This window comes from Ranitomeya variabilis, chromosome 2 (assembly GCF_051348905.1).
Source record: "Ranitomeya variabilis isolate aRanVar5 chromosome 2, aRanVar5.hap1, whole genome shotgun sequence".
Lineage (NCBI taxonomy): Eukaryota > Metazoa > Chordata > Amphibia > Anura > Dendrobatidae > Ranitomeya > Ranitomeya variabilis.
The window spans coordinates 626,951,529-626,973,057 of record NC_135233.1 but is presented as its reverse complement, the minus strand read 5'-3'; the positions used below and the strand labels follow the sequence as shown (position 1 = coordinate 626,973,057).

General features: G+C 49.9%; 1 protein-coding gene across 5 annotated transcripts in view; it reads right to left on the bottom strand.

The window, feature by feature from the left end:
* ELMO3 (engulfment and cell motility 3) overlaps positions 1–21,529 on the bottom strand; it is a 118,254-nt gene that overhangs the window by 13,759 nt on the left and 82,966 nt on the right. For all 5 annotated transcript variants that reach the window (XM_077289038.1, XM_077289037.1, XM_077289036.1 and 2 more), the window contains 2 exons: positions 13,047–13,159; positions 12,707–12,811 (listed from right to left, as the gene is read on the bottom strand). In XM_077289038.1, the coding sequence (XP_077145153.1) occupies positions 12,707–12,811; positions 13,047–13,159 (218 nt within the window). The remainder of the gene's footprint in view (positions 1–12,706; positions 12,812–13,046; positions 13,160–21,529) is intronic.

Genomic DNA, 21,529 nt, shown 5'->3' with positions numbered 1-21,529 from the left:
ACCAGGTTGAGCTGTTGGTGGACGACGTACAGGCCCTCCCAGGCTGCCTGAAGCTTATCCTTTGGTACGCGGACCAGTACCCACACCTTTTGACCCATGTGGTAGGTCCGCTCCTGGGCGTTCTGGTCGTACCAGTGCTACTGGTCAGCCTGAGCCTGCGTCATGTTGTCATGCACCAACTGTGTCAAGGTCTGCATCTTGTCATGGAAGCGCATGACATACTCCACTATAGACACTTCAGAAGGGTTTGGCTCCTCTTCCCAGGATTCTCTTACCAACCCAAGGGGTCCCCGGACTCGCCTGCCGTACAGGAGCTCGAAGGGGGGAACCCCGTCGAGGCCTGCGGAACCTCTCGGTAAGCAAACAGCAGGTGTGGGAGGTACCGCTCCCAGTCACGCCCTTGTGTCTCAACCAGCATGCGTAGCATCTGTTTGAGGGTACCATTGAAGCGTTCACACAAGCCATTGGTCTGTGGGTGATACGCACTCGATACCAGGTGCTTCACCTGTATTCACTTACAGAGAGCCTCCATTAGGCGAGACATGAATTGGGTCCCTTGATCAGTGAGTATCTCCCTGGGAAATCCTACACGTGAAAAGATAGCCAACAGGGCATCCGCCACCTTATCTGCCCTAGTTGACAAGAGAGCTACTGCCTCTGGGTACCGGGTAGCGTAGTCTACCACAGTAAGGATGTATTGCTTTCCAGAGCTGCTGGGGATGGCCAGCGGGCCCACAATGTCCACCGCGATCCTCTGGAAAGGCTCCTCTATCACTGGCAAAGGGATCAGGGGAGCCTTAAGAGCAGGCCCCACCTTCCCCACTCTTTGACAGGTGATACAGGAGCGGCAGTAGTTTGACAGATCTGTCCCCATCTTAGGCCAATAGAAGTGTTGAGACAGCCGGGCCTTAGATTTGCTAATCCCCAAGTGTCCAGCTAGCGGGATCTCATGGGCAATCCGTAACAACTCACCCCGGAATTGCTGCAGGACGACCAGCTGTCTTTCCCTCAACCACTCTTTTTGCGATTTTCCGGGTACTGTTTCCCGGTACAACCTTCCTCGTTCCCAGACCACCCTCTCCTTATCAGTCACGGAGGTGGGCATCTCGGCGAGTTGTCTCAAACTCTCTAGGCTCGCATCTGTGTGCAGAGCTGCCTGAAACTCCTGGCTAGGGGAAGCCAGATGCGCTGTCAGGGTCCCTTCCCCACGGGAACCCTCTGGGACCTGCTCTGGGTCCACCTCTGGTTCAGTCACAATGATGACTGAGGAGGGTCCGGAAGGCAGACAGTTATCTGCGTTCCGGGCATTCTGACTGCGGGTGACAGCAGCTACGTAGGCTGTCTCCCCGGGGATTTCTAAAGACCAATCAGCCAGCGCTGCTATGGGCTCTACCTCCCCATCCACCCCCATTACCTCAGGAGTAGTGCTACTTATGGGCCAGTTACCTTCCTCGGTGGCACTGGTCAATTGCATGGCATCACCTTCCTCACGGTTCCCATGTATCTCCCCATTTCCTGTAGCACCGACACTTGCACCTGCTGTCATGTCGGACGCTGTTCAGACCAGGTCGTTCGACAGACAGCAGTAATTCCGTTTTTGACCACTATGTGCTCATTGGCGTCGGCTAGGTTTTATCTAGCTGGTCCGGGGTTAATTTACCTGATACTCGGATTGGAAGCTGAGCCATGCCCATTGCCTTTAAATAGTTCTCCTGAACATTGGGCGTCGCCGATTATAGCTTCTGTCTTGTGCGTTGGTATCTCGGTCAGGAGTGGTGAGCTAGAAGTTGGAGTATCGTTACTGGTGGTGTATTTCCCTTTGTCTTATTTACTCCTTCCTATATTTGTATTTATTTTGCCCTGCGCATTTATAGTGTATTCCTGAGTGACTGCGGCGTGGTGTATATTTTCCGTTATCCTTGTCTGTTCTAACTGTGGGTATTGGTGTATGATCTTTTCACTGGGTGGTGGGCGGTGGTTTCAGCCTAGGGTTGAAACAGGAGACAGGGCGAGGGTCGAGGCCTAGACATGCACACCATCAGTGTAAACTCTAGGTAGAGGGTCAGTCAGGATTTCCCAAGTCTGAGGGAAATTGCAGGGGCCCAGGTTATTAGCTCTTGCCCACCTAGTCTCCCCGTGACATTATAATCGGCCTTTAAAATAAAAAAAAAAAAAAGGGGTTTCCTTTTTTTTGTTTTGTCATGGATCCCATGACTTCCATAACCCGCCAGTTGGAGGCGCTGTCCCTACAGGTCACTGAGTTGAGGGGGGCAGTGCAGCAACAGAGACTAGCAGTATCTAATGTGCAAGCTGGAGTGACAGGTAGAGTTGCTGAGCCTAAGTTTCCTTTGCCTGAAAAATTTGCTGGGGAACGCAGTAAATTTGTTTCTTTTCGTGAAGCTTGCAAACTATATTTCCGTATGCGCCCGATCTCCTCAGGTAATGAGGCTCAGCGTGTGGGCCTGGTGTTGTCATTGTTAAGCGGGGATCCCCAAGCATGGGCGTTTTCTTTGCCATCTGATTCTGCTGCATTTGACTCTGTGGAGAGTTTTTTTTCCTTTCTTGGAAATATTTACGATGAGCCAGACAGAATGGCTCTAGCAGAATCTAAGATACGCACTATTCGCCAGGGGGAGCGAGTTGCAGAGGATTACTGTTCTGAATTTCGCCGCTGGGCGATCGATACACAGTGGAATGATCCAGCGCTGCGGAGTCAGCTTATTCATGGGGTTTCTGGAAGGGTTAAAAAAGCCCTTCTGATGTACGAGACTCCTACTTCTCTAGATTCCGCTATGAGTCTGGTTGTCCGCATTGATCGCCATTTGCGTCAGGGGGAACATGAGACACCGCCTATGGGAGAGGGTTTAGGTTCACGTGTGGTTGCTGAAGGTGAGCCCACGGAGCCTATGCAAATAGCAGTGGTGTCACATGCGAAGCGTCGAGCCCCTCAGGACATAATTCAGTGGAGCGCATTCTGCCAGGAGAATTGCCTAGCCACATGTGTGTCTGCTGTGACTTCAAGCGTTCCGGAGTCACTTCTGGATTTTGTGGATGTGTTCTCTGAGAAGGTTTGTTCAGAGTTGCCACCACATCGCCCCTATGACTGTACTATCAGATTTAAACCAGGGGCCAAATTACCTAAAGCAAGGATGTTTAACATCTCCGGTCCGGAGAGACAAGCATTAAAGGATTACATTGCTGAAAGTTTGAGCAAAGGGCACATCAGGCCTTCATCCTCGCCTGTGGCAGCAGGGTTCTTCTTCGTGAAGAAGAAAGTTGGCGGATTACGCCCGTGTTTGGATTTCAGGGAATTGAACCAGATTACGGTTCGTGATCCATACCCTATGCCACTAATACCAGATTTGTTCAACCAGGTGGCAGGTGCTAAGTGGTTTACCAAGCTTGACCTCAGGGGGGCGTACAACCTCATAAGAGTCCATCAAGATAATGAGTGGAAGACGGCTTTTAATACCCCTGAGGGTCATTTTGAAAATTTGGTGATGCCATTTGGGTTGACTAACGCACCTGCAGTGTTCCAACATTTCATTAATGATGTGTTTTCGCATGTTTTGGGGAAATTCGTTATCGTGTACCTAGATGACATTCTCATATATTCTTGCGACCGTGATACTCATTTAGATCATGTCAGGCAGGTGTTACAGCTTCTCAGAGAGAATAAGCTGTATGCTAAGCTTGAGAAATGTGTATTTTCTGTTCAAGAGTTGCCTTTCTTGGGTTATATTGTGTCTGCTTCTGGTTTTAAAATGGACGCCGCTAAAGGTGCAAGGGAACGGCCTGATAACCTGAAAGCACTTCAGCGGTTCCATGGGTTTTCTAACTACTATAGGAAATTTATCAAGGATTTTTCCATCATTGCTAAACCGCTAACTGACATGACTAAAAAGGGTACCAATTTCTCCGTTTGGCCTGAGGCTGCTGTGCGCGCATTTGAATTTCTTAAGAACAGTTTTGTTTCAGCCCCCATTCTTGTGCAGCCAGACGTATCAAAACCTTTTGTTGTGGAAGTCGATGCGTCTGAGGTTGGTGTGGGGGCGGTACTATCACAAGGCTCATCTTTGAGTGATTTGCGTCCATGCGCCTATTTCTCCAAGAAACTGTCGTCCGCCGAACGTAACTACGATATCGGCAACAGGGAGTTGTTGGCAATCAAGTTGGCCTTTGAGGAATGGCGACACTTCTTGGAGGGGTCAGGACATCAGGTAACTTATTACCGATCATAAGAATCTGCTGTATTTGGAGTCAGCCAAGCGTCTGTCCCCCAGGCAGGCTCGCTGGGCATTGTTTTTCACGCGGTTCAATTTTGTTGTCACTTACAGACCGGGGTCTAAAAACACTAAGGCGGATGCTCTGTCCAGGTGTTTTCCGGGGGGAGAACCTCGGGAGGATCCAGTACCCATCCTCCAAAAGGGTGTTGTGGTTTCGGCTCTCACTACCGAGGTTGAGGCTGAGATTGCCGAGGCTCAGGAGGAGGTACCATCTGAGCTTCCCATCAACAAATCTTTTGTACCGCTTCATCTCCGCTTAAAGGTTTTGGCGGAGCATCATGATGCTGTCCTGGCTGGCCACCCAGGGGTTAGAGGTACCTTGGAGTTGGTGTCACGTCGGTTTTGGTAGCCCAAGATCCGACAGGACGTGGTCTCATACGTGTCAGTTTGTACCACGTGCGCTAGGGCTAAGACGCCCCGCTCCCGTCCTGTTGGCACACTACTTCCTCTTGAGGTACCTAGTAAGCCATGGACGGAAATCTCCATGGATTTCATCACTGATTTGCTCTCCTCAGCTGGGAACACGGTCATCTTGGTGATTGTTGATCGGTTTTCAAAAATGTCGCACTTTGTGTCTTTGCCTTCGTTGCCTAACGCTAAGACTCTGGCTCAGGTATTTGTGCAGGAGGTGGTCAGACTTCATGGGGTTCCGTCTGACATCGTGTCTGATAGGGGTACTCAGTTTGTGGCAAAATTTTGGAAAGCATTTTGCTCACGGCTGGGGATCAAGTTGTCTCATTCTTCGGCGTTTCATCCTCAGTCAAATGGTCAGACTGAGCGTATGAACCAAAATTTGGAACAGTACTTATGGTGCTTTGTCTCTGATAACCAGGAGGAGTGGTCTACCTTTCTTCCTTTGGCTGAGTTTGCCATCAATAATCACCGCCAGGAGTCGTCTGGGGAGTCTCCGGGTTTTTTTGTGTTAACAGGCTACATCCTCAATTTTGTACTTTGAGTCAGAGGGGCTCTTCCGGCGTTCCGGAGGAGGACCAGTTAGGAGCACAATTGTCATCAGTCTGGAGGAGAGTTAAACAGCGTCTGTTGAGTGTGGGTGCTAGGTACAAATGTGTGGCTGACAGTAGGCGTGTGCCAGGTCCGGACCTGAGTGTGGATGACTGGGTGTGGTTATCCACAAAAAACATAAGATTCAAAATACCATCCCTTAAATTGGGTCCACGGTTTATTGGTCCATTTAGGGTCACCGCCGTCATTAACCCAGTAGCGTACCGATTGGAGCTTCCTACGGTGTATAAGATACACAACGTGTTCCACAGGTCTCTTTTAAAGAAGGTGGTGGGTTCTGTGGACGCGGCGCCTATGCCACCTCCAGTCTTGGTGTATGGTAATTTGGAATTTGAAGTCTCCAAGGTGGTTGACTCTCGTGTAGTGCGCCGCACTTTACAGTACTTGGTACACTGGCGTGGTTATGGGCCTGAGGAAAGGTCCTGGGTACCAGCCTCGGACATTCATGCGGATCGGCTGGTCAGGTTTTTTCACCGTCGCCATCCGAACAAGTCAGGTCCTATAAGCCATGAGGGCCCTGGGGTCCCTCGTAGAAGGCGGGGTACTGTCATGTCGGACGCTGTTCAGACCAGGTCGTTCGACAGACAGCGGTAATTCCGCTTTTGGCCGCTATGTGCTCATCGGCGTCAGCTAGATTGTATCTAGCTGGTCCGGGGTTAATTTACCTGATGCTCGGATTGGAAGCTGGGCCATGCCCATTGCCTTTAAATAGTTCTCCTGAACATTGGGCGTCGCCGATTATAGCTTCTGTCTTGTGCGTTGTTATCTCGGTCTGGAGTGGTGAGCTAGTAGTTGGAGTATCGTTGCTGGTGGTGTATTTCACTTTGTCTTATTTACTCCTTCCTATATTTGTATATATTTTGCCCTGCGCATTTATAGTGTATTCCTGAGTGACTGCGGCGTGGTGTATATTTTCCGTTATCCTTGTTTGTTCTAACTGTGGGTATTGGTGTATGATCTTTTCACTGGGTGGTGGGCGGTGGTTTCAGCCTAGGGTTGAAACAGGAGACAGGGCGAGGGTCGAGGCCTACACATGCACACCATCAGTGTAAACTCTAGGTAGAGGGTCAGTCAGGATTTCCCTAGTCAGAGGGAAATTGCAGGGGCTCGGGTTATTAGCTCTTGCCCACCTAGTCTCCCCGTGACACCTGCTAGGGGTTCCTCAGCCGTCTCACTCCGCAGAGCGACGTGGCTGAGCACTCCTGTACCTATGGACACATCAACTTGCACAGAAAAATCATTATCAGGTTCAGTTGGCACAGGTACAACATTTTCACCATCAATCCTAGGGAAAAAATGGTTAACAGATGCATCATTACAAGATAAAGCATGGTCAGGTAACACATGCGATTTCCCATCATCATCATCATCATCATCAAGGTTAACGTTACCCTTGTTAGCAGATTGGGGAGAGGTGTCAGGGACGTAGTATGCAACCATCCTCCCCAAATCAGTCCCCAACAAAACATCAGTGGGCAAATTATCAGACAGCCCTACTTCCTTCACCCCACTCCCGGCACCCCAATCAGTATAAACTCGGGCCATTGGCAAGGGACAGCTGATGCCCCCAATCCCAGTGACAGTTAGGGTTTTCCCCGGAATGATTTCTTCAGGGGCCGCCAGTTCGGGTCGGATGACGGTTCGTTCAGCCCCGGTGTCCTTGAGGCCCGTAGCAACATGGCCTCCCACGGTGACGTGCTATACGTTGTCACACACCATCCCAGCCACCGCACCCACCAAAAGAACTGCTGCATTAGGCCCTGGGGCCTTGGATGAGGGGTTCTTCGGCTTGTCTGGACAGTGGGGACTGATATGACCAGTCTGCTTGCAGTCGTAACATTGGCGAGTTTCGTTGGTAGGTCTGATGCTGTTGGCTTCGAGGACAGGACTTCTGGTGTGTTGGCTGGCAGGGGTACTGGCGTTGGTTGCAGGCTTACCCCCTCTCCAGCTGGTGGTGACGGGCTTCCGCACTTCCGATCTACGGTTGGCCTCATAGGCATCGGCAATCTGCGCTGCTTTTGTCACGTCTTTGGGTTCTCTGTCCATCATGAACTGTCGCACCTCAGCTGGACAAAGATGTAAGAACTGGTCTTTGATCATCAGGTCTTCCAGCTGCTCAAAGGTGGTCACTGACAGTCCTTGGATCCACTGGTGAAAGTGGGTCTTGAGTCCCTGCACCACATCGCCGTAGCTGTCGTGTGGGCCTCATTGGAGGTTCCGGAACTTTCTACGGTAAACCTCAGGTGTAAGCTGGTACTTTGTTACCAGGGACTGCTTGATGGCCTCATAGTCACCATCTTGTTCTTGAGGGAGGGCAGCAAATGCCTCCAGAGCTTTGCCTCTCAGCCCTGGGGTCAGGTATCGTGCCCATTCCTGTGTAGGCAGCTGGTACTGTCTGCAGGCTTTCTCAAAGGCCCGCAGAAAAGTGTCCAAGTCCCCTCCTTTTCCATAACAGGAAAGTGATCGGGCCGGGGCTTCGGTATCTGAGCATTGTTGGGCTCACGGCTGGACTGGGACGACCCCTGCATTTGCAGTCGGGCTAACTGCAGGTGGTACTCTCGCTCCGCTTGCCGCTCGGCTCGGGCCTGGGCCTCCTGCCGGTATTGCTGAATCAGCTGCCGACGTCCCTCATGGTCGTCAGTGGGGAATTCTTCCAAGGCTGCCAGCAGGTGGGGGTCCAATCCGCCCTGGTTGCTAATCGGGCCAGCATTCAGTGGTTGAACCTCTGTTGCAGCACCATGTTCGCTGGTGCTGGCTTCTGCGGCCACTGGGCTCTGAGAGTGGTCTAGAGCGGCTTCCCATTGCACCAGAACTGCGACCAGTTGGGCTTTGTTTTTGCCTGCGAAGTCAATGTGCTGTGACTTGCATAAGGCAATAAGGGTGTCTCTGGTCTGCTGCTCATAAAAGGTTTCTCCCAGCACATCCATGGTTGCCAAATAAAAGATAGGACAGAAAAACGAACAGAAAGGGAAGGGATAATTACCAGTACACACAATTGTCTCAGGACTAATAAACACTGAGTTCGTTCTCCAAACTTATTTGCGCAGAGTCCTCGCAAGAACTTTGCAAGTTTTTAGTGAGAGGAATGATTGCTCAAACCAAATCACTAATGCTCTAAGATCTCACCGCACTGCCACCAATTTGTCACAAAGGCACACCGCTGCCACCAATTTGTGACGATTCACACCATGGCCGTTACCCCTACGTCATGGATGGGGGTGACTTTAGGTCAACAGACGGCTATCACATGTGCAGGGGGCTTATCTTAGTTATCTCTCCACTGCTACACTGTGATGAAAAAAACACACAAGGCTATTGACCTCTTAGTTTACAGCAGGGGCTTATTTTAGTTATCCCACTGCTCTTCAATATACCACGAACTGCAGGGATTTATGTATATCCCGCTTACAGTTCCACTTGAAACTTGCAGCTCTCTGGCGCACCCTTTACTCTCAGGTCAGATTAGGTACTGCGCCTAGGGTAATTAGTCGCCAGAAAGGCTGCCTGCTATGTACTGGCTATTGGGCACGCTGCAGCGAGGCGATATAACTATTACCACTCAGGCAGGAACAATAATTATCAACGACGCAGTCGCTACAATGACTCCTAACTACCCAGTACAAAGGTATGCCTCCACCAGCTTTGATTAAACGGGTCCGAAACTAACCCAAACAGTAGCGTAATTCCCTTCAGAAGACTTAGGATAGATTTTAGAGCATGAAGAACGAAAACTAGTAATTTATATATTTTACTCTGAAAGAAGGCAGTGTTTATAAAAAGGCATATAAGATGTTACAATATGAGACAATTGAAAATATGTACAAGGTAATTATAAAATAAAGGGATTAAATGAGAAAGGTAAAAATCACATGTTCTCAGTCCATTTCAGGCAAAACCATGCTGGTGGGCGGGACCCCAAATGTCCCAGTGCATCAGGAGGTCTGGATAGGAACAGCTCCTCAAGTAAGACTCTCTAAGACTCCGGCTGGGTTAAGGGTAAAGACTTTTAAGCTCCAGCCTCGTGACATCACTAAAGGGGTTGAGTTAAGATCACCCTCCTCTTTCCTCAGCTGTACAGTTTTCTCCAACCATTCTTATGATTGTCATATCTTCGCTGGGGAATCTGGCAGAGTCATAACACACCCCTCAGTCATCTTGTATTCAGATTTGCTCTCTATAGATACTAAATTCGGGCTAGTAGAGACACTCCGCTCCAGAGAAATCTGTACTCTGACCCTGTTTGAACTAGAGGCTCATGCTTAGAGTGGCTGATAAATCCGCCGATGGAGATTCGCAAAATGGATTCATTATTTTCCTAGACAAAATCGTTGGTCCAATATCTTACAATATTGGAACAAAGGACTTCATGGATTTTGGGAAACTTCTTTACCAGTTCTAGCTGCTTCTAGATGGGAGGAGAGATGAGGAAGTTGCCCAAAGCCTGGAATTTACGACTAGAGCAATAAAACCTTTTCTATACATCCACATCTCAGCAAACACAAACACAGAGAGAAGGGGATTTTTTAGCCCGCAGCATGGGTCTGACAGGCAAAGATTCAAAATCATATTATATTTCATACAATCTCGTGACATGGAGCGAGTAGCGAGCAGTGACGAGCACACTGATGCTGGAGCAAGTAACAAGTAGTGACGAACACAATGATGCTGGAGCGTGTAACAAGTAGTGACGAGTACACTGATGCTAGAGCGAGTAATGAGCAGTGACGAGCACACTGATGCTGGAGCGAGTAATGACTAGTGACAAGTACACTGATGCTGGAGCGAGTAACAAGTAGTGACGAGTACACTGATGCTGGAGCGTGTAACGAGTAGTGAAGAGTACACTGACACTTGAGCGAGTAATGAGTAGTAACGAGTGCACTGACACTTGAGCGAGTAATGAGTAGTGACGAGTACACTGACACTTGAGCAAGTAAGGAGCACACTGACACTGGTGCGAGTAATGAGTAGTGAGGAGCACACTGATGCTGGAGCGAGTAATGAGTAGTGAGGAACACACTGATGCTGGAGCGAATAACGAGTAGTGACGAGCACACTGATGCTGGAGTGAGTAACGAGTAGTGACGAGCACAATGATGCTGAAGCATCTAACAAGTAGTGACGAGTACACTGATGCTGGAGCGAGTAACAAGTAGTAACGAGTACACTGATGCTGGAATGAGTAACAAGTAGTAACGAATACACTGACACTGGAGCGAGTAACGAGTAGTGACGAGCACACTGATGCTGGAGCGAGTAACGAGTAGTAACGAGTACACTGACACTGGACCGAGTAACGAGTAGTGACGAGCACAATGATGCTGGAGCGTGTAACAAGTAGTGACGAGTACACTTATGCTGGAGCGAGTAACAAGTAGTAACGAGTATACTGATGCTGGAGGGAGTAGCAAGTAGTAACGAGTACACTGACACTGGAGCGAGTAACGAGTAGTGACGAGCACACTGATGCTGGAGCGAGTAATGAGTAGTGATGAGTACAGTGATGCTGGAGCAAGTAACAAGTAGTAACGAGTACACTGACACTGGAGTGAGTTACGAGTAGTGACAAGCACACTGATGCTGGAGCGAGTAATGAGTAGTGACAAGTACACTGACACTTGAGCAAGTAACGAGTAGTAAGGAGCACACTGACAATGGTGCGAGTAATGAGTAGTGAGGAGCACACTGATGCTGGAGCGAATAACGAGTAGTGACGAGCACACTGATGCTGGAGCGAGTAACGAGTAGTGACGAGCACAATGATGCTGAAGCGTCTAACAAGTAGTGACGAGTACACTGACGCTGGAGCGAGTAACAAGTGTTAATGAGTATACTGATGCTGGAGGGAGTAACAAGTAGTAACGAGTACACTGACACTGGAGCGAGTAATGAGTAGTGACGAGCACACTGACACTGGAGCGAGTCACGAGTAGTGACGAGCACAATGATGCTGGAGCGTGTAACAAGTAGTGACGAGTACACTTATGCTGGAGCGAGTAACAAGTAGTAACGAGTATACTGATGCTGGAGGGAGTAACAAGTAGTAACGAGTACACTGACACTGGAGCGAGTAACAAGTAGTGACGAGCACACTGATGCTGGAGCGAGTAATGAGTAGTGATGAGTACACTGATGCTGGAGCGAGTAACATGTAGTAACGAGTACACTGATGTTGGAGCGAGTAACAAGTAGTAACAAGTACACTGACACTGGAGCGAGTAACGAGTAGTGACGAGCACACTGATGCTGGAGCGAGTAATGAGTAGTGACGAGCACAATGATGCTGGAGCGTGTAACAAGTAGTGACGAGTACACTGATGCTGGAGCGAGTAACGAGCAGTGACGAGCACACTGATGCTGGAGCAAGTAATGAGTAGTGACATGCACACCGATGATGGAGCTAGTATCAAGTAGTGATGAGTACACTGATGCTAGAGCGTGTAACGAGTAGTGATGAGTACACTGACGCTTGAGCGAGTAATGAGTAGTGACGAGTACACTGACAGTTGAGCGAGTAATGAGTAGTGACGAGTACACTGACACTTGAGCAAGTAACGAGTAGTGAGGAGCACACTGACACTGGAGCAAGTAACGAGTAGTGACGAGTACACTGACGCTGGTGCGAGTAATGAGTAGTGAGGAGCACACTGATGCTGGAGCGAGTAACAAGTAGTGACGAGCACAATGATGCTGGAGCAAGTAACGATTAGTGAGGAGCACACTGACACTGGAGCGAGTAATGAGTAGTGACGAGCACACTGATGATGAAGCGAGCAATGAGTAGTGAGGAGCACACTGACGCTGGAGCAAGTAACGAGTAGTGACGAGCACACTGACACTGGAGCGAGTAATGAGTAGTGATGAGTACACTGATGCTGGAGCGAGTAACGAGTAGTGACGAGTACACTGACACTGGAGCGAGTAATGAGTAGTGACGAGTACACTGATGCTGAAGCGAGTAACGAGTAGTGAGGAGCACACTGACACTTGAGCGAGTTATAAGTAGTGACGAGTACACTGATGAAGGAGCGAGTAATAAGTAGTTACGAGCACACTGATGATGAAGCGAGCAATGAGTAGTGAGGAGCACTCTCGCTCATCACTACTCCAGATATTTCATATTACTTTGCAACAAGTGAAATCACCAGACTGTTGATCCCACCCTGCCACATGTGACACCAAACACTTTGCCCCTTCCTGACATGTGAGATAACCGGACCTTTATCCCACCCTGGCACATGAGACAGCACCAAATTCCTGATCTCATGCTGGCACATGAGACAGCACGTGACACGATGCCACTCTGGCGCATGTGACGTCACCACAGCCTGATTCCACATGAGAAGTATAAAGAATCTATTCTTTAATCTTGTAACGCGTTAGGCACGGATACTTACTTTTTTGTGCAAGCATTTCTATAGGTGGGTTGTCTATGTTGTCCTCCACATCTCCATAGTGTAGAACTTTGTGGTTTGGCGAAAGACGACAAAACCACAATTTATCTAAAAAAAGAATGTCAGTAAATTTACTTCCAATGAACAGCTGTGAACTATAGGAAATTAGAGGCGTTTGGGCTACAGAAGAGGCAAGTAACCCTAGAAAGTCATGTTTTTAAGTTGGAGACATGGCTGTAGAGAAGTCAGGAGATCCCTCAAGGCTTTAGAACAATTGACAAATTAATGTAAAGACATCACATTATTACTAAATCACGTAATGAAAAGCAAATTGATCAGTTACCTTGTCTCCGGCGACTGCTGACCTTCCGGAACTTGGTGCCCTCACAAAGATAGTGAAGCCGATGTTGTCTGATCAAGTTCAGCAGCTCAGGTTGTATCTGCTTCCTCAGATCCCTGAATAATTACAAGAAAGTGACAAAAGAGCAATCCAAGATGGAGTTCTCTGTCCACGGGACATCGTGACATGCACATCTCACCTTCTCTTATCAATGTTACCTCCACATCACAACTGTTCCTTCTATGAATGTCACCTGCACATCTTCCCTTGACTTATGGGGTGTGTTAGTTACGTGCTTTTTCATCCCTGAATATTTTTGGCTATTATTTATTCAGGTGATAATGACAGATTAATGCCTTTTTCATTCTCTTATTATAAATCCTGGTCGAATCGAAAAGTAAATGTAAGCATCAAACAACCTACTCATTGGCGCCATACTCCTGAAAATACAGCTTTTGTCCAGAGTGATGGTGACTACTAATCAGGGATTTAAGGGTGTTATCTTTCAGATTATTCCTGATGCTTGCCTCCATTTTCACGTCCTAGGCAGTGCTTACCCAAACCTCCGGTGAACTATATATGGAGTAACTCAATGCACACATATGCATAGCTTTCCCAGTAAGTCATTAACAAGAACTATACACCTTTCCAGATGGACTGCAGGAAGCACCTGCCAGAAACCAACATTTAGTTTAATCTTCAAAAAAATTACTCCTTCACAGACTGAAATTGAAATAAAACTTAAATTAAAAAATATGTAAATATGCTTGTGTCACGAACCCCTGACCGCTTCCACCAATATGTCAGGGATCCACACCGTGACCGTCACCCCTACGTCATGGATCGGGGTGACTTTAGGCCAACAGATGGCTATCACATGTGCAGTGGGCTTATCTTAGTTATCCCTCCACTCCACAATGTGATAAAAAGACACACACCAGGCTATTGACCTCTTAGTTTACAGCAGGGGCTTATTCTAGGTATCCCACTGCTCTTCAATATACCACAAACTGCAGGGACTTATGTAGCCCGCTTACAGTTCCACTTAACACTTGCAGCTCTATGGCGCCCCCCTTACTCTCAGGTCAGATTAGGTACTGCACCTAGGGTAATTAGTCGCCAGAAAGGCTGCCTGCTATGTACTGGCTATTGGGCATGCTACAGCAAGGCGGTTTAACTACTCCCGCTCAGGCAGGAACAATAATTATCAATGTCGCCATCGCTACAACGCCTCCAACAGGCACAGTGCACACAGTAAGCTGCCACCAGCTTCGATTAAACGGGTCTGAAGCTAACCCAAAACAGTAGCGTAATTCCCTTCAAGAGACAGGGTACGTTTTAGAACAGGGAGAACGAATCTAGTATATTAAATATTATACTCCATAAATGATTTTTAGGCAGTGTTTATAAAAAGTTATTTTACAAGGATGTTACAAAAGAGACAATAGCAAATATGTACAAGGTAATTATATAAAAGAAAACAAGGATTACATGAGAATAACACTTACATGTGTTCAAAGCATCCAATCCATCTGTCCCAATGCATGGGTAGGAACAGCTCTTCACGTCAGGCTCACATAGGCTCCAGCAGATAGACTGACCCTTGCGGGAGTCTGGCCAAAAACTTATAGCTGCAGCCTGTGACATCACAGAACGGGGTTGGTTTACCCAGTCCGTCCTACCTCTCCAGTCTTACTAGCTTTACCACAAGTTTTTCTAATGCTTGTATCTCTGCTCCAGAACATGTCACAATCACAACACACCCAGCATTCATCTCGTATTAACGTGGGCATTCTAATGAGATCAAATATGTCCTATCTGTCATGCATATTTACAGAGAAATCCCTACTTCTTTACCAGATGGAGTTAGAAGCCCGTGTTTAGAGTGGCGGATAGATCCACCGAGGGGGATTAAGAATATATATTCTCATGTTCTTAACTTAAATGGTTTGCCTAATATCTTACAAAAACAAAACAAAGGACTTTCATGGATTCTGGAAATTTCTAATCCAGTTATAGCTGGAGAAGAGTTTACACTGCAGGAAACCGGTCGTAAATACCTTGGCTCTCAGAGCTAGAGGCCATAAAATCTCTACACTCATTGACAAGACAAGCTAAAACACAGTGAAGGGGGGGTCAGCGCCCACCCTATGTGTGCGGGCAGAGAAACTAAACTTATATATTTCATACCATATCGTGACACCTCCCCCTTTTGGCGTGCGCTAGGGAGGTAGAACCCCACGGTATGCCTCCATGCGCACCTCAGTAGGTTCACCCTGGCGGGACAGTCCATCTGCATTCCCATGCTCCCTGCCCGCTTTTTGTTCAATGGTGAAGTCAAATTGCTGAAGGGCAAGGCTCCAGCATAGCAACCTGCCGTTGGTTCCACACATGGTGCTTAGCCAGCGCAGAGGGTCGTGGTCGGTCACCACAGTGAAGGTGCGACCGTACAAGTAGAGCTGCAAGCGCTGCAGGGCCCAGACTATGGCCAGGCACTCCTTCTCGATGTTGGAGTAGGCCACTTCCCTCGGCAAGTTTGCAGCTCAGGTACAACACGGGGTGCTCTTGGTCCTCCGAGTCAACCTGGCTGAGCACAGCACCGAGGCCAAACTCGCTGGCGTCAGTCTGTACCAAGAACGGTCGACTGCTGTCGACTGCTTTCAACACAGGGGCGTTGCACAGTGCGGTTTTCAACGCCTGGAAGGCCCCCTCACAGCCATCTGTCCAGTTGACGATGTGGGGTAGCTTCTTCTTGGTGAGGTCCGTCAAAGGTTTAGCCAGGCTACTATAGTGCTGTACGAAGCGCCTATAGTAACCTGCAGTGCCCAGGAAGGACATCACCTGTTTCTTGGTCCTGGGAGTGGGCCAGTTCACGATTGCGCCCACCTTCTCAGGCTCTGGCTTTAGGGTGTTTCCGCCTACCCAGTTCCCCAGGTAGTGGACCTCCCTCATGCCCATCTGGCACTTTGCCGGCTTGATAGTCCTGCTCAGTGAATTCACCTGAGCACCTCCTCGAGATGCTGCAGGTGTTCCTCCCAGGAGGGACTGAAGATGGCAATGTCATCCAAGTACGCCACGCATCCGCTGGAAAGTGGCAGGGGCATTCTTCATGCCGAAGGGCATGACCGTGGACTCGTAGAGTCCGAAGGGTGTGATAAAGCCGGACTTCTCCTGCGCCTCGGGGCTCAGGGGAATCTGCCAGTATCCTCTACTCAGATCCATGATGGTCAGGTATTTTGCGCCAGCTAACTTCTCAAGCAGCTCCTCGATGCGCGGCATTGGGTGCGCGTCAGAGGCTGTAATGGCATTGAGCCCCCTGTAGTCCACGCAGAACCGGGTGGTCCGGTCCTTCTTTGGCACGAGAACTACAGGTGAGGCCCACGCGCTCTTTGACCGTCGAATCACCCCCAGCTGTAACATCTCATCGATCTCCTGGCGCATAATCTGCTGCACCTGGTCAGAGATTCGATAGGGTGTTCGCCGTAGTGGGCGTGATTCCCGGTGTCCACCTCGTGGACGGCTAACTCAGTCCTTCCAGGCCGGTTGGAGAACACGACCCGGAAGGGTTGCAGTGTGGTTTGCAACTGCAACCGCTGTGGTTCATCTAGCGAGGCGCTTACCTCCACGTCCTCAATGGACCCACCGGCCTTGGCTTGGGCCGGCATGTCCAGGAGGGTGTCTTCCTCCCGGTTTTCAGGCAAGCTGCAGACCGGCAGGACGAAAGGTTCACGTTCGTGATGAGCTTTCATCATGTTGATGTGAAAGGCCTTTCGCCTACCCCGAGCGTGGTCAAGCGTGACCACGTAGGTTACTGGGCTGAGCTGTTGGTGGACGACGTACGGGCCCTCCCAGGCTGCCTGAAGCTTATCCGTTGGTACGGGGACCAGCACCCACACCTTTTGACCCACGTGGTAGGTCCGCTCTCGGGCGTTCTGGTCGTACCAGTGCTTCTGATCAGCCTGAGCCTGCGTCATGTTGTCATGCACCAACTGCGTCAAGGTCTGCATCTTGTCACGGAAGCGCATGACATACTCCACTATGGACACTTCAGAAGGGTTCGGCTCCTCTTCCCAGGATTCTCTTACCAACCCAAGGGGTCCCCAGACTCGCCTGCCGTACAGGAGCTCGAAGGGGGAGAACCCCGTCGAGGCCTGCGGAACCTCTCGGTAAGCGAATAGCAGGTGTGGGAGTTACCGCTCCCAGTCGCGCCCTTGTGTCTCAACCAGCATGCGTAGCATCTGTTTGAGGGTACCACTTAAGCATTCACACAAGCCATTGGTCTGTGGATGATACACACTCGATACCAGGTGCTTCACCTGCATTCTCTTACAGAGAGCCTCCATTAGGCGAGACATAAATTGGGTCCCTTGGTCAGTAAGCATTTCTCTGGGAAATCCTACCCGTGAAAAGATAGCCAACAGGGCATCCGCCACCTTATCTGCCCTAGTTGACGACAGAGCTACTGCCTCTGGGTACCGGGTAGCGTAGTCTACCACAGTAAGGATGTATTGCTTTCCAGAGCTGCTGGGGACGGCCAGCGGGCCCACAATGTCCACCGCGATCCTCTGGAAAGGCTCCTCTATCACTGGCAAAGGGATCAGGGGAGCCTTAATAGCAGGCCCCGCCTTCCCCACTTTTTGACAGGTGACACAGGAGCGGCAGTAGTTTGACACATCTGTCCCCATCTTAGGCCAATAGAAGTGTTGAGACAGCCGGGCCTTAGTTTTGCTGATCCCCAAGTGTCCAGCTAGCGGGATCTCATGGGCAATCCGTAACAACTCACCCCGGAATTGCTGGGGGGACGACCAGCTGTCTTTCCCTCAACCACTCCTTTTGTGATTCTCTGGGTACTGTCTCCCGGTACAACCTTCCTCATTCCCAGAACACCCTCTCCTTATCAGTCTCGGAAAAGAGCGTCCCGGCGAGTTGTCTCAAACTCTCTAGGCTCGCATCTGTGTGCAGAGCGGCCTGAAACTCCTGGCTAGGGGAAGCCAGAAGCGATGTTAGGGTCCCTTCCCCACGGGAACCCTCTTGGACCTGCTCTGGGTCCACCTCTGGTTCAGTCACAGTGATGACTGAGGTGGGTCCGGGAGGCAGAGTTATCTGCGTTCCGGGCACTCTGACTACGGGTGACAGCAGCTACGTAGGCTGTCTCCCCGGGGATTTCTACAGACCCATCAGCCGACGCTGCTATGGGCTCTACCTCCCCATCCACCCCCATCACCTCAGGAGCATTGCTACTTATGGGCCAGTTACCTTCCTCGGTGGCACTGGTCAATTGCATGGCATCACCTTTCTCACGGTTCCCATGCTGCTCCCCATTTCCTGTAGCACCAACACTTGCCCCTGCCAGGGGTTCCTCAGCCGTCTCACTCCGCAGAGCGACGTGGCTGAGCACTCCGGTACCTATGGACATATCAACTTTCACAGAAAAATCATTATCAGGTTCAGCTGGCACAGGTACAACATTTTCAACATCAATCCTAGGGAAAAAATGGTTAACAGATGCATCATTACAAGATAAAGCATGGTCAGGTAACACATTCGATTTCCCATCATCATCATCATCATGAGGGTTAACTTTACCCTCATTAGTAGATTGGGGAGGGGTGTCAGGGACGTAGTATGCAACCAGCCTCCCCAAATCAGTCCCCAACAAAACATCAGTGGGCAAATTATCAGACAGCCCCACTTCCTTCACCCCGCTCCCGGCACCCCAATCAATATAAACCCGGGCCATTGGCAAGGGACAGCTGATGCCCCCAATCCCAGTGACAGTTAGGGTTTTCCCCGGAATGATTTCTTCAGGGGCCGCCAGTTCAGGTCGGATGAGGGTTCGTTCAGCCCCGGTGTCCTTGAGGCCCGTAGCAACATGACCTCCCACAGTGATGTGCTGTACGTTGTCACACACACACCCTCCCAACCACACCACCCACCAAAAGAACTGCTGCATTAGGGGCCTTGGATGAGGGGTTCTTCTGCTTGTCTGGACAGTTGGGACTGATATGACCAGGCTGTCTGCAGTGGTAACTCAGGCGAGGGTCGGTGGTAGGTCTGGTGCTGTTGGCAACGGGGACAGGACCTCTGGTGTGTTGGCTGGCAGCGGTACAGGCGTTGGTTGCAGGCTTACCCCCTCTCCAGCTGGTGGTGACTGGCTTCCGCACTTCCAATCTACGTTTGTCCTCATAGGCATCGGCAATCTGCGCTGCTTTCGTCACGTCTTTGGGTTCTCTGTCCATCACGAACTGTTGCACCTCAGCTGGGCAAAGATGGAAGAACTGGTCTTTGATCATCAGGTCTCGCAGCTGTGCAAAGGTGGTCACTGACAGTCCTTGGGTCCACTGGTCAAAGTGGGTCCCCAGTCCATGCACCACATCACTGTAACTGTCGTGTGGGCCACGTTGGAGGATCCGGAACTTCTTACGGTACACCTCGGGTGTAAGCTGGTACTTGGCTATGAGGGCCTGCTTGATAGCCTCATAAGCACCATCTTGTTCTTGAGGGAGTGCAGCAAACGCCTCCAGAGCTTTGCCTCTCAGCCCTGGTGTCAGGTATCGTGCCCATTCTTGAGTAGGCAGCTGGTACTGTCTGCAGGCTTTCTCAAATGCCTGCAGAAAAGTGTCCAAGTCCCCATCCTTTTCCATAACAGGAAAGTGGTCGGGCCGGGGCTTCGGTATCTGAGTGCTGCTAGGCTCACGGCTCTGGGCGGTGGAAGGCATCCCCCCCTACCGGAGCATCTCTAGTTCATGTTCTCGCTGGGCTTGGCGCTCGGGTCGCTGGGCCTCTCGCTCGTCTCGCTGGGCCTCTCGCTCGGCTCTCTCAGCCTCCCGCTGGGCTCTCTCAGCCTCCCGCTGGGCCTCTCGCTCGGCTCGGGACTCGGCCTCCTGCCGGTATTGCTGAATCAGCTGCCGACGTCCCTCATGGTCATCAGTGGGGAATTCTTTCAAGGCCGCCAGCAGGTGGGGGTCCAATTCGCCCGGATTGCTAACAGGGCCAGCATTCAGTGGTTGGACCTCTGCTGCAGCACCATGTTCGCTGGTGCTGGCTTCTGCGGCCTCTGGGCTCTGTGAGTGGTCTAGAGCGGCTTCCCATTGCACCAGAACTGCGACCAGTTGGCTTTTGTTCTTGCCTGCAAAGTCAATGCGCTGTGACTTGCATAAGGCAACAAGGGTGTCTCTGGTCTGCTGCTCATAAAAGGTTTCTCCCAGCACAACCATGGTTGCCAAATAAAAGATAGGATAGAAAAATGAAGAGAAAGGGAAGGGATAATTACCAGTACACACAATTGTCTCACAACTAATAAACACTGAGTTCGTTCTCCAAACTTATTTGCGCAGAGTCCTTGCAAGAACTTTCTGCAAGTTTTTAGTGAGAGGAATGATTGCTCAAACCAAATCACTAATGCTCTAATATCCCACCGCCTTGCCACCAATTTGTCACGAACCCCTAACCGCTTCAACCAATATGTCAGGGATCCACACTGTGACCGTCACCCCTACGTCACGGATCGGGGTGACTTTAGGCCAACAGACGGCTATCACATGTGCAGGGGGGCTTATCTTAGTTATCCCTCCACTGCTACAATGTGATGAAAAAACACACACAAGGCTATTGACCTCTTAGTTTACAGCAGGGGCTTATTCTAGGTATCCCACTGCTCTTCAATATACCACGAACTGCAGGGACTTATGTATCCCGCTTACAGTTCCACTTAAAGGTAAGGTACCGCATTTGTAGATCATTAATAAATCACTGTAATGTAGCATAACATGCTGCTATAACCAAGTTTTAAATGCATGTGAAACAGATTTCGTGTGTTATATGTGTTTAAAGAAGGAACTGGGGGCTGACATCTTGGTTTTGCAGCAGTAGCAGGGCACTAACAGTGTCATTTTACAGCACCCCATGGACATAGGAGATAATAGACCGGCGCTGACCCTATCTATAACATTGGAGAGGCGTTAGCAGTGAGCTGGGCACGCCTCTGTGGGCTGCACAACTCACTGCTGTAGGTGTGACTAGCAGCCATTTTATTATAGCCCAGTGCTCTCTGCCAAGCTCCACTTACTCTCTATCACAGGAGCTCCATTCACTCCATTAAGCTGCATTCCCAGCCTGCAGAGAGAGGTAACACCTGACACCTCTCTCAGCCATACAATGTATCTCTCCCCTCCCTCCACAATGCCTGGCCATTCACTGCAGACCTGGAGCTCCTTCTTATCTTACTGAGGGATGAGTCACAGTCAGCTCTGCACAGACAATGCTGCTCCATACATAAACACCACATAAACTAACTGTGCTTCTGATGCAGTAACTGCTGGTGACAGCAGATCACAGGGCAGTCACACACAAATTGGCGCTGCCCTGTGATGCTGCTCTTCATTCTGCCCCAGGGATATTAGACCACCCAAAAGGGGAGGGAAATGCTGATGTCAGCAGTTACTGCCCCAATTTTCCAGCTAACAGTAAAGCTGGTAAGTCTTACT